Source organism: Neolamprologus brichardi, chromosome 7, assembly GCF_056152115.1.
Source record: "Neolamprologus brichardi isolate AB-2024 chromosome 7, ASM5615211v1, whole genome shotgun sequence".
NCBI classification, from domain to species: Eukaryota; Metazoa; Chordata; class Actinopteri; order Cichliformes; family Cichlidae; genus Neolamprologus; species Neolamprologus brichardi.
In genome coordinates, this window is record NC_142110.1 from 56940660 (window position 1) to 56954562 (window position 13903).

The window sequence follows — 13903 nt, forward strand, 5'->3', positions numbered from 1 at the left end:
CGTCAAGACAGTGCGTTTACATGCATTTGAATGGGGGAATTTGCCCAAAAAAAAGTATAGGTTTTCATTATGTGAATAACTTGAAAATCTTAGCTCAAACAGCTTCAAAACCTGTTTGCCTACCACGGGGATCTTGAATTGTATAAGATAACGCCGTAAATATGTGTGTATGTGATAAGAGACAATATTTATCAAGTAATCAGGTATAATGAAATAACACTCAGACACTTGTAACAGTTCAACGTGCACGGGTGAGAGCTCAAGGGAGTCTCACACCCTGCAGCAATTCTCTGCCTTTATTTATACACAACATGAAACATACAAGAAAGGAAGTAACATTCTCTAGCCAAACAGGCAGGTGTGAGATCTCGGAACTTATGTTCAAAAAAGGTTATGTTCTTAAAAAGTCATTTCTTACTCTTGGGTGGCGGTTTCCTGTGAGATAATGTGAGAGCAAAACAAGTCTTTTTAAGGCAAGGTGCAGACAGTTGTGAAGCTGGTTGAGTGAAAACAGAAATATGAACACTCTTAGCTTTAGTATATCAGCAATAATGATTAACAAAATGTCTTAATAATAAAAATCTCCTGACATCCCCTCCTGTTGTTCAAATTTCTGTAATAACAGCATTGCTATTGGTTCAATTCATAACCTCTTGCCTAAACATTTTCGGTCAGAACGTCATTGAGCAATCCTGGGTTCAATTAGACTTCAACATCATCACATGAATCTTTTTCCAAAACATCTTCCATTTGAGGCAGTGTTACATAAGCGTTGATAGAGGTCATCACCATGTTTGATACCATTTTCTTCAGACAGGGTATTACACATGTTGTGAAAACACATAAAAGTAAAAGTAAAATTCCAACAAAAACAAGTCCTTTAATCAGTAGGGACTTCCAAGAACCACTTAGCAACCATGTGAGCCAATCTTCAGTGCTTGTGACATAGTCTTGTTGCTGAGCGTCCTTAATCTTTCTCAAAGCGTTCAGAGCGTCAGTCATGTTTTGTGAATGCACATTGTCTGGGATGTATGTACAGCATGTGGTGTTAAACAATACACATAAACCTCCTTTTTCAGCTAAAATCATGTCCAGTGCGACTCTGTGTTGCATCACTACAATGCGTATTGCGTCGATTTCTTCATTTTGTGCCTTGTTGATTTTTACTGAGGCATTTAGGAATAATCCAAATCGGTAGTCAAGTGTCTCAATCCTGAGCATGTTTTTTCCAGTTCCCACCCAAGGGAACAGGGAGTGGAGAACTTTTTGACCGGTGGTCCATATCTTGAAGTTCTTAGGCACATCTGATCCGTAGACTGAGTCATGTGGCAACACTTCAGCGACTTCACGCTTTGCTCTTGATGTGCGTGCGTGTGTTTCTGCTGTGATCTTGAAGGTGTGGTCTGAAATTAGCACTGGTGCACACAGACCGGTGGAGTTTGGTGGGAGCATGAAGTAGGTTTTAGGCCCGCAGGCCCAAGTGGCTCCCTGGACCCAGAAAGTTCCATTTTTGAAGGTGAGTGTTCCTGTGGATTGGGTCATGTCAAAGGTTTGTGTGCAGTTAAGGTTCCGTCCGACCTTTCTGCTTCCGTCCGAGAAGGCAAAACATATTGGGTGCTGTATGTCAGGTGGCAGAACTATGGCGAATGATCTGCTTTTGGTGTTGTTGGCGTTGACATTTACCCAATGTTCTTCGTTACAGGCGTAGTTCCAGTTTGTCAGATTGTAGGCACAAGGGGTTGTCTGTTTGAATACGACCCTTTGCTGTGAGATTGGTTTCATGACACGTTTAACGTCTGTGTCATTACACCATGGAATTTGGTCTTTCTTCTTTGTGCTTTGACCTTTTAGAGCCAGTCCTGTTGCCATCAAATCTCTGCGTGAGCAGTTGCCAGTTATCGCTTTGTTGAATATGCACATCGCTTCATCGAGTTCAGGTGCCATTCCATATATTGTTGCGTGTATGGCCGTTGTTGGCATGTGTGAACACACATAGCACTCCGTGCTGTTGTCGGTGCGTGTTCTGTCGTACACATACTTATACCACGCGTTGTTCATCCATGGGTGGTTGTGGTCTTGGTTCAGGTCGCGCAGGTGCGAGTTGTCGTGTGTCCATCTTTTTTCCAGATTTCTTTTGTAGCTGCCTTGCAGTGTGAATATTGCAAAGAGAGCCACCAGTGATAGGAGGATCGCTGATAGCAGGAACAGTGTCTTCATGGTGACCAAGCACACTAAAACCTCTGGTGCGTAGACTAGGGCGAGAAGAACAAGGGCGGGCTTTTTGCCCAATCGGCCCTCTCTCCACCACTAGAGCACCGGTGAGATTCTAGGGAGCTGGCGTCTTAGCCTGATGCGTCCTGTACCTTTTTACAGTGGCTTTGGTGGATCCACGAGGGTCTCTCTGCTATTTTGCAGGCGGTAGGTGTGGTAAGAAGGACTTGGTACGGGCCTTCCCACCTGGGAGAGCTCCAATTTTTCCTTTGGAGCACCTTGATCAGGATCCAATCACCTGATTTTAACCTGCAAGACACTGGAGATACATCACTTGGCAGTTGGTTGTTTAGCACAATCTCTTTGTTTTCAAGCAGTTTAGTCATCCATTCAGCTAAGGTGGTTTCCCTTACTGATTTGTCTATTGGCTCGCTTGTGATTGGCAGTGGGAACGGTCTGCCATGAATGATTTCAAAAGGTGTGAGCTTCTGAGAGCCTTGCGTCAGTCTCATCCACATTTTTACTAGGCCTACACACTCGGGCCATTGCCTTCCTGTTTCTTCCATGCATTTTCTTAATCTTTGTTTTATTGTACCGTTAGTTCTTTCCACTAGTCCGGCACTTTGTGGATGGTATGCACAGTGATGTTTGATGCTAAATCCTAAGGCTTCAGAGACCTTACTAATTATGTCATTTACAAAATGTGTTCCATTGTCAGACCGTATTAGGCTAGGAATACCGTATGTGGGGATGAAATGATTGCATAAGCACTTTGCTACTGAAATTGCATCTGCTCTTTTTACTGGATAGATTTCTGGCCATTTAGAAAATACATCTATAATTACTAGAGCATACTTTGAATTTTGGCATTCATTCAATTCGATAAAATCCATGTGGATTGTATGGAATGGGTGAGGTGGTGTGGGAAAATGACCTCTTTTTGGTCTGAGATTTCCCTGTGCATTGTGTTTTTGGCAAATCATGCATGTTCTGATAAATGCTTTTGCTGAATTTTCGAAATTTTGAGTGTAGAAGTGTTTAGAGAGAATATCTATCATCCCTGCTGTTGATACGTGTGTTAAACCATGTATCACTAATGCTGCTGTCTTGTGTAGAGATTTTGGCAATATTGGTTTGCCATTACAGGTCATTAAGTCATTTTTCAGTTGTGCGCCACATTTTAACCACTTCTTTTGTTCTGCAGTGGGTGCGGCTTTCTGTTCATCTTTCAGTACATCAAGTGGTATTAACTCTGTGGTTTCAGACATTAAGGTTTCTATTGGCTGATGTGCTGCCTTTTTTGCAGCTATGTCTGCAAAGTTGTTGCCTTTAGTAATTTCAGAGTCATCTTTTTGGTGTGCAGCACATTTGCATAATGCCAGCTTCTTTGGCAGAGTTATAACTTCTAGTAGTTGTTTTAAAAGATTTCCGTGTTGCACAGGGTTACCGGTAGAAGTAACCATACCTCTGTTTTGCCAGATTTTTGCAAAATGATGTACTGCTGCAAAAACATATTGGCTGTCTGTGTATATGTTTATTTTTTGTCCCTCATGTAGTTGACAGGCTCTGATGACAGCGATTAATTCGGCACTTTGAGCAGAGTGTGAGGAAGTTAATGGTTTAGCTTCTAAAACCTTGTCAGCTGTGGTTACTGCATAGCCCACACAGTTTCTCCCCAGACTATTTTTGGATGCTGAGCCATCTACAAAAATGTTAGTGAAGGTTAGTTGCGGTGTGCTATGAATGTCAGCTCGTGGTTTCGTTTCCTCATCTAATTTTTGCATGCAACAGTGTTTTTCTCCGTCTGCTGAAGTGGGGAGAAGTGTGCTTGGGTTTAGTTGTCCACACTTCTCAATTGTAATGTGTGACTGTGATAGCAGAATGCCTACATATGAGAGCTGTCTTGCATGTGTGAGATAAGACAAGTTTGCTTGCAGTAAGATGGAGGTTACAGCATGGGGAACTTTGATAATTAATTTATGACCGAGAACAATGTCAGCGGACTTTTTTACTGCCTCTGCTGCAGCTGCACAAGCCTGTATGCACGTAGGCAAGCCTGAAGCAACTGAGTCTAATTTACACGAGTAAAAGGCGAGTGGCCGTTGTTTTTCCCCAAATGCTTGTGTTAGAACGGCCTTCATATAGCCTGCACCTCCGTCTACATGCAAATAAAATAATTTGTCATAGTCTGGCAAGGCTAAGACTGTGCGTGTTTGTAGGGCAAGTTTCAAATCATTAAATGCTTTTTCTGCTTCTGATGTCCATTCTATTTTATCTTTCAGTGCTAGATTTTTTCCATAAATTAAGTTTTGCAAAGGTTGAGCTAACAGAGCATATTCAGGTATCCAGCATCTGCAAAAGTTGCAGAGACCTAAATAACTCATCATCTGTTGTTTTGTGAGCGGTTTTGGAGCATTCTGTACTGCTAGTTTCCTGCTGTCTAACAGTGTTCTCCCTTCCCCTGTGAGCTTGTGGCCAAGGTATGTGACCTCTGAGCTCCACAGTTGTAATTTGTGCTGTGAGACTTTGTGGCCTTGTTCAGCTAAATGTTGTAATACTGTTATTGTGTTCGCTTTGCAGTCTGCCTGTGTGTTTCCCGTGATCAGTATGTCATCTACGTACAGGAGAAACTGTCCTGGGGCAGGGAGAGTGCAAAGCGACATAGATTTCCTTAAAGCTTCTGCATACAGGGTGGGGCTGTTCTGGAAACCCTGAGGTAACCTTGTATATGTGTACTTCTGATTATCAAAGGTGAAACCGAACAGAGCCTGTGAGTCAGAATGTAGCGGTACAGAGAAGAATGCATTTGATAGGTCTATAACCGAAAACCATTGCTCTTTTGGTGTTACTTGATTTAGGATTGTGTGTGGATTTGCTACCACAGGTGGGATTTGTTCTGTTACGTCATTTATTGCTCTGAGGTCATGTACTAGGCGATACTTTCCTGTGTTTGCTTTTTTCACTGGAAAGATTGGAGTGTTACAGGTCACTTCGGTTGTTTTTACTAAAATGCCTGCTTTCTCCATATCTGCAATTACTGGCCTGATGCCTGCCTTTGCTTCTGCTGTTAAGGGATATTGTGGTTTGACTGGCCTGTAGGTTGTGGTGGTTTTTACTACAACGGGATCTGCTCCCTTAATTAATCCTACATCTGTCTGTCCTACGGACCACAGTGTTGTGGGCAGTTGTTGTAGTTCTGGGTGTAATTCTAATGAGAGTTCATGTCAGTTCTCACTATCTTCCTGCACGTGTACATCAGTGCTGTCAATCATGTGGGTGGCTGGGTGGGTAGTGAGTACCCACCCTAATGTGTATCTCATGCATCCTGTTCTGCGACCTTGAAGCCATCCCTCATGTGTTTCTTCAGTTTTTTCATATCTGTCCCTTTCAACTTGAGCGAGAACGCGGCCTAAATCTTTCCACTCAGTGCTGTCATTGTGTGCTACTGATACATGTGGTTTTGGCATCCTGTTCACTCGTTGCACTATTTCTGGCTGAAGTACAGAGCAGACTGCATTACCACTTTGAGTGACATATAGGTGCTGCAATGTGAGCATTTGTGGGCCTAGTTTATGCACCTGTAAGTCATACATGGGGTCATGACCTGGGCTTTGTTTGAACCTCAGTGTGTTGTGATACTCTGTGTAGCCCTGCCGTGTTGAGTGGGTTGGCAGATATCGATTTGCTATGTGTTGCAAAGGTTCTAGTGAGGGCAGGTCTAATGTCCAGTAGTAGTGGGGTCCTGTCCTTCACACACATTAATCTGACAGTCAGTGAGGTTTTGCTCTTCATTCAACATTAGCTTAGCATACATGCCTTCTGGCCCTGGCAATACACCTATTTGCAGTTTTTCTAAGGAGTCTCTCCCTAGAAGGTTAACTGGGCAGGATGGGTCATATATACATTGATTTTTGCAGCTGCGTCCACTGTCTGTATGTACTAACAGTAGGCTCTCTGTTAAAGACTTAATGCTGGTGTGCCCTGATGCTGATTTCACTATCATGGTGTTACTGGAGTATTTCAGATTCGGTGGTTTTTGATTTAACACCGTTTTACATGCTCCAGTATCACATAGCATAGTCATGGGTTCGTTGTTTACATGAATAATTACTGTGGGTTTATGTTCAGAGCCTAAAAGTAATTGTTGTATGTTATAGATTTCAGTTTCATCCTCAATGTTTTGTTCAGCTTCAGTATTTTGCTCTAGTCACATACTTTCTCTGTCACTATGATTCTCTTTTTTGTTTCTGCAGTCTCGTGCAAAATGTCCTTCTTTTCCACAATTATAACAACGGTTGTCTCTTTCATTTCTTTGCTTCCTGTTACCTTTGTAACCTCTGCTTTTCTGTCCCTTTCCTCTGTGTTGTCCTTGTCCCTGTCCTCTGTATTTACCAGAAAATGCTATGACACCTGTGTCGGGATCTACAGTGAAAACACCTCCTTTTTCCTTCTTTTTCAGCACTCTAGTTGCATGCTCTGCATATTGTAGGGCATCTGCTAGATTTCCTGTGTTTATTGTCACCCAGTGCTTTTCGACATGGGCTCTGACTGCGGGACGGAGACCATTTAGAAATGCATTTTTTAACTGCTGTTGGTAAGGTCTTTCAGGGCGGTCTTCATAATCTAGGCCTGAATGTTGTCGGAAAACCGGGCGTAGCCGATCGAGGAAGTCTGATGGTGTTTCGGCTTCCTTTTGTTTTACTTCTCCTATTTTGGAATAATCTGCTCTGGGGGCTAAACGAACCCTAATTCGGTCATATAAGTCTGTCAAAGTGTTCATTAAATCTAGGGAATCTGGGCCAAGAGGTCTTCCTTGGTCATCTGCACCTGTAAAACCGTCTTTTACTGTCCCCATTCTCAATCCTAGCAGGTCTTGCACTACTTGAAGCATTTCATGACCGTTTAAGCCCCATTGAGTTCTAATTAGTTCCACTGCGTCTCTCCACTGTTGAAAGCCTTCATTTAACGATGGAACATCTTTTTCGACATTTTGTCTGTCAGTTTGGGTCCATGGTCTAAAAGCATACACAAATGGGTTTATATCTCTTTCTTCGTTCTCACCACCTATCAACTGTCCATATCTGGGATTAGGTGCAGCTACCATTGGAAAAATTCCAGAGGGTCCTGGAGGATCTACAATACCTCCCATGTCCCTGCCTGACGGGTCTTTCCCTATGTCTTCCTGTGGGTTTGTTGTCATACAGTTTAATGCACTTCGGGCTTGGGCATAAGGATTAAGATTAGGTTGACTAATGAAGGGATTTTTTGATTGTGGCTCTGGTGCTGACGGTGCTGGTACATAAAGTGGCGGCTGTAGGCTTTGTAATGTTGTTTCCTTTTTCTTTTTTCTTTTTTCACTACGTCTGTCTTCCTCCTCTTTCCATGCTTTGAAATATTTTAACTCTTGAGTACGTTTTATTTTCTTTTTAGGACTTTTTGCATTGTTTAATTCTGCTTGGAGGGTCTCCTTTAAAGTTATCACTGCAGAGGGATTACATTTTCCCTCCCACGCAGGGCATTTAAACTTTTTTGGATTCCTCCATCTGTTTGCACTAATTTGTCCGGCGCCTGGACATTTTTTCTCTAACCACTGCTCGTCAGCAGTGAGTTTTGTTGATTTATTACCCATTTTCACTAATTTGTTTTAAATGTTTTATGTTTAGGTACCTTGAAAATTACAGCTTTTTAGCTTTTACACACACAAACAGCCGTGGTGCTTTCTCTGGCACGAGGGATGAGAGAGGTTATTAACACAGCCTTCTACTTTCAAGCTACCCTTGAAAGCGGTGTTAATTTTATGTGATGAAGCACAACCTTTTTCTCGTCCCACCAGTACGTCAGCACCAGTCGGCAAACAATACGGTGGAATAGTTCAGCCTCCCTATTGTGCTGTAAAATGTAACTTATTCCACCAACAAAACAATAAAACAGAAATATTTCGCGCGTTTAAAGGTTTTTATTATGACGCTTTTCCCTCTAAAATAGCTACCAACCCTCTTTCAGGCGAGCATTTACATTTAGAGTTTCCTATAATAGCTACCAGTCCTCTCTTAGAACGAGCATTTACTTTTAGGAGTCTCCTATAATAGCTACCAGTCCTCTCTTAGAACGAGCGTTTACTTGTAGGAGCAGCGTCAACTCTTATTCGAATTTTTCGCAAGATGTGGGTGAGTGTTAAATATTCACCTGATTTATTTCGTGGTTGTTTAGGTCTGCTCCATCAACCCCCAACGTCGTGGACCACTTTATAAGAACGCTGGCCAGAAATCGAATTATAGCGTCTCTGGTCTTTATCCTCTGCCTGGAGAGGAGCTGTCGACAGACTTCAGCGCGGGCTTCTCACGACGTCAGGACTTGATGAAGGTTTCCTATTGGAGCATGAAAAAAAATCAATGTCCACTCCGGCTCGGAGGACCATTAAAAATGATAAGAGACAATATTTATCAAGTAATCAGGTATAATGAAATAACACTCAGACACTTGTAACAGTTCAACGTGCACGGGTGAGAGCTCAAGGGAGTCTCACACCCTGCAGCAATTCTCTGCCTTTATTTATACACAACATGAAACATACAAGAAAGGAAGTAACATTCTCTAGCCAAACAGGCAGGTGTGAGATCTCGGAACTTATGTTCAAAAAAGGTTATGTTCTTAAAAAGTCATTTCTTACTCTTGGGTGGCGGTTTCCTGTGAGATAATGTGAGAGCAAAACAAGTCTTTTTAAGGCAAGGTGCAGACAGTTGTGAAGCTGGTTGAGTGAAAACAGAAATATGAACACTCTTAGCTTTAGTATATCAGCAATAATGATTAACAAAATGTCTTAATAATAAAAATCTCCTGACAGTATGGTTCTTCTATCAAGACTTACAGCTATTTATATGAAGTTGTACAAAAACGCTTTATTTCGTCAAGACAGTGCGTTTCCTACGATTACATGCATTTGAATGGGGGAATTCGCCCGAAACAAAGTATAGGTTTTCATTATGTGAATAACTTGAAAATCTTAGCTCAAACAGCTTCAAAACCTGTTTGCCCAGCACGGGGATCTTGAATTGTATAAGATAACGACGTAAATATGTGTGTATGCTTCTTCTATCAAGACTTACAGCTATTTATATGAGGTTCTACAAAAACGCTTTATTTCGTCAAGACAGTGCGTTTACATGCATTTGAATGGGGCAATTCGGCCGAAACAAAGTATAGGTTTTCATTATGTGAATAACTTGAAAATCTTAGCTCAAACAGCTTCAAAACCTGTTTGCCCAGCACGGGGATCTTGAATTGTACAAGAGAAAGCCACAAATATGTGTGAATGCTTCTTCTATCAAGACTTACAGCTATTTATATGAAGTTGTACAAAAACGCTTTATTTCGTCAAGACAGTGCGTTTCCTACGATTACATGCATTTGAATGGGGGAATTCGCCCGAAACAAAGTATAGGTTTTCATTATGTGAATAACTTGAAAATCTTAGCTCAAACAGCTTCAAAACCTGTTTGCCCAGCACGGGGATCTTGAATTGTATAAGATAACGCCACAAATATGTGTGTATGCTTCTTCTATCAAGACTTACAGCTATTTATATGAAGTTGTACAAAAACGCTTTATTTCGTCAAGACAGTGCGTTTACATGCATTTGAATGGGGGAATTCGCCCGAAAAAAAGTATAGGTTTTCATTATGTGAATAACTTGAAAATCTTAGCTCAAACAGCTTCAAAACCTGTTTGCCCACCACGGGGATCTTGAATTGTATAAGATAACGCTGTAAATATGTGTGTATGCTTCTTCTATCAAGACTTACAGCTATTTATATGAAGTTGTACAAAAACGCTTTATTTCGTCAAGACAGTGCGTTTCCTACGATTACATGCATTTGAATGGGGGAATTCGCCCGAAACAAAGTATAGGTTTTCATTATGTGAATAACTTGAAAATCTTAGCTCAAACAGCTTCAAAACCTGTTTGCCCAGCACGGGGATCTTGAATTGTATAAGAGAAAGCCACAAATATGTGTGTCTGAGTCGTCTATCAAAACTTACAGCTATTTATATGAAGTTGTACAAAAACGCTTTATTTCGTCAAGACAGTACGTTTGCATGCATTTGAATGGGGGAATTCGCCCGAAACAAAGTATAGGTTTTCATTATGTGAATAACTTGAAAATCTTAGCTCAAACAGCTTCAAAACCTGTTTGCCCAGCACGGGGATCTTGAATTGTATAAGATAAAGCCACAAATATGTGTGTATGCTTCTTCTATCAAGACTTACAGCTATTTATATGAAGTTGTACAAAAACGCTTTATTTCGTCAAGACAGTGCGTTTCCTACGATTACATGCATTTGAATGGGGGAATTCGCCCGAAACAAAGTATAGGTTTTCATTATGTGAATAACTTGAAAATCTTAGCTCAAACAGCTTCAAAACCTGTTTGCCCAGCACGGGGATGGATAGTGAATTGTATAAGATAACGCCGTAAATATGTGTGTATGCTTCTTCTATCAAGACTTACAGCTATTTATATGAAGTTGTACAAAAACGCTTTATTTCGTCAAGACAGTGCGTTTGCATGCACTTGAATGGGGGAATTCGCCCGAAACAAAGTATAGGTTTTCATTAAGTGAATAACTTGAAAATCTTAGCTCAAACAGCTTCAAAACCTGTTTGCCCAGCACGGGGATATTGAATTGTACAAGAGAAAGCCACAAATATGTGTGTATGCTTCTTCTATCAAGACTTACAGCTGTTTATATGAAGTTGTACAAAAACGCTTTATTTCGTCAAGACAGTGCGTTTCCTACAATTGTATGCTTCTTCTATCAAGACTTACAGCTATTTATATGAAGTTGTACAAAAACGCTTTATTTCGTCAAGACAGTGCGTTTACATGCATTTGAATGGGGGAATTCGGCCGAAACAAAGTATAGGTTTTCATTATGTGAATAACTTGAAAATCTTAGCTCAAACAGCTTCAAAACCTGTTTGCCCAGCACGGGGATCTTGAATTGTATAAGATAACGCCACAAATATGTGTGTATGCTTCTTCTATCAAGACTTACAGCTATTTATATGAAGTTGTACAAAAAGGCTGTATTTCGTCAAGACAGTGCGTTTCCTACGATTACATGCATTCGAATGGGGGAATTCGGCCGAAACAAAGTATAGGCAAAGCGTGCGTGAGATTTCGTGTAAAACGAGTGTCTTCTGAGGTAGGCTGGGTGGTCTGGCTGACAGGTAAGATGTTTGCGGTTTATTTTTGAATATCAATGGTTATTTGTAGAAAATGTAATTTAATGTATAGGTGGTTACTTATTAGTTAGTTATTATGCGAATAACTTGAAAATCTTAGCTCAAACAGCTTCAAAACCTGTTTGCCCAGCACGGGGATCTTGAATTGTATAAGATCACGCCGTAAATATGTGTGTATGCTTCTTCTATCAAGACTTACAGCTATTTATATGAAGTTGTACCAAAACGCTTTATTTCGTCAAGACAGTGCGTTTCCTACGATTACATGCATTCGAATGGGGGAATTCGTCCGAAACAATGTGTAGGTTTTCATTATGTGAATAACTTGAAAATCTTAGCTCAAACAGCTTCAAAACCTATTTGCCCAGCACGGGGATGGATAGTGAATTGTATAAGATAACGCAATAAATATGTGTGTATGCTTCTTCTATCAAGACTTACAGCTATTTATATGAAGTTGTACAAAAACCCTTTATTTCGTCAAGACAGTGCGTTTGCATGCATTTGAATGGGGGAATTCGCCCGAAACAAAGTATAGGTTTTCATTATGTGAATAACTTGAAAATCTTAGCTCAAACAGCTTCAAAACCCGTTTGCCCAGCACGGGGATGGATATTGAATTCTATAAGATAACGCCGTAAATATGTGTGTCTTAGTCGTCTATCAAAACTTACAGCTATTTATATGAAGTTGTACAAAAACGCTTTATTTCGTCAAGACAGTGCGTTTCCTACGATTACATGCATTTGAATGGGGGAATTCGCCCGAAACAAAGTATAGGTTTTCATTATGTGAATAACTTGAAAATCTTAGCTCAAACAGCTTCAAAACCTGTTTGCCCAGCACGGGGATCTTTAATTGTATAAGATAACGACGTAAATATGTGTGTATGCTTCTTCTATCAAGACTTACAGCTATTTATATGAAGTTGTACAAAAACGCTTTATTTCGTCAAGACAGTGCGTTTCTACGATTACATGCATTTGAATGGGGGAATTCGCCCGAAACAAAGTATAGGTTTTCATTATGTGAATAACTTGAAAATCTTAGCTCAAACAGCTTCAAAACCTGTTTGCCCAGCACGGGGATCTTGAATTGTATAAGATAACGCCACAAGTATGCTTCTTCTATCAAGACTTACAGCTATTTATATGAAGTTGTACAAAAACGCTTTATTTCGTCAAGACAGTGCGTTTACATGCATTTGAATGGGGGAATTCGCCCGAAACAAAGTATAGGTTTTCATTATGTGAATAACTTGAAAATCTTAGCTCAAACAGCTTCAAAACCTGTTTGCCCAGCACGGGGATCTTGAATTGTACAAGAGAAAGCCACAAATATGTGTGAATGCTTCTTCTATCAAGACTTACAGCTATTTATATGAAGTTGTACAAAAACGCTTTATTTCGTCAAGACAGTGCGTTTCCTACGATTACATGCATTTGAATGGGGGTGTCAGGGACCAAGCAGTAAAGCATAAAGGACACAGGTGTTTTAATTCAAAAAGGGGTTTTTATTGACCCAAAAAATATGAAAATATATTTAACAAAGCCAAACTCAAATAGGCAGACCAATAAAAGAGGTCAACTCAATAGACTAAACTGAAGATAATAATTAACAAAACCTCAAACAAACATAAGATAAACTGACCTCCTGAAATGACACACGGGGGAACTTAAATACCGGTTTAGCTAAACCAAATGACACACACGGGGGAAAACAAAATGGCTGCCATATAAGCAACTAATACAAAACAATTAAACAAACATGAAACACCCCCCAGACGATGAAGCATGTGGTGCAATCCAATTAGGCCGTCATTGGTATTTCAGGTCTACCAGCCCTTTGCCACACCTTTTGCCAGACGGAGAAGCCAACTCCCAGGTAACTCAAACAAAGAAAGATGTATTAATATAACATAAAACAGAACTTTGACCTTCCAAGGTTAATATGTGTGCACGCCATATAAACATTGGAAGGTGTGATGGAAAAATAAATACATTTAATAGAGAAACAATATTGAACAATAGACTAGACTATTTTAAAGTAGTGACTGTAAATTAAACTAAAGTGAATCAACGGGTGGTGAGGTGTGGAGCTTACCATGTGTGGCATGCCATCACAGGGGGAATTCGCCCGAAACAAAGTATAGGTTTTCATTATGTGAATAACTTGAAAATCTTAGCTCAAACAGCTTCAAAACCTGTTTGCCCAGCACGGGGATCTTGAATTGTATAAGATAACGCCACAAATATGTGTGTATGCTTCTTCTATCAAGACTTACAGCTATTTATATGAAGTTGTACAAAAACGCTTTATTTCGTCAAGACAGTGCGTTTACATGCATTTGAATGGGGGAATTCGCCCGAAAAAAAGTATAGGTTTTCATTATGTGAATAACTTGAAAATCTTAGCTCAAACAGCTTCAAAACCTGTTTGCCCAC

General features: G+C 40.4%; 1 protein-coding gene across 1 annotated transcript; it reads right to left on the reverse strand.

Annotated features, from left to right (window-relative positions):
• Positions 1-295: 295 nt before the first annotated feature.
• LOC148102239 (uncharacterized) lies at positions 296-8721 on the reverse strand. Its single transcript, XM_087843931.1, has 2 exons — positions 8398-8721; positions 296-2520 (listed from the first exon to the last, which is right to left on the reverse strand). Exon 2 carries the CDS (start codon positions 2215-2217, stop codon positions 703-705), a length of 1515 nt encoding a protein of 504 aa, XP_087700057.1. The 5' UTR covers positions 2218-2520; positions 8398-8721; the 3' UTR covers positions 296-702.
• Positions 8722-13903: the final 5182 nt, after the last annotated feature.

Coding starts and splice junctions, on each gene's coding strand:
- LOC148102239 (XM_087843931.1), bottom strand. CDS start 2,217: ATGAAGACACTGTTCCTGCTATCAGCGATCCTCCTATCACTGGTGGCT.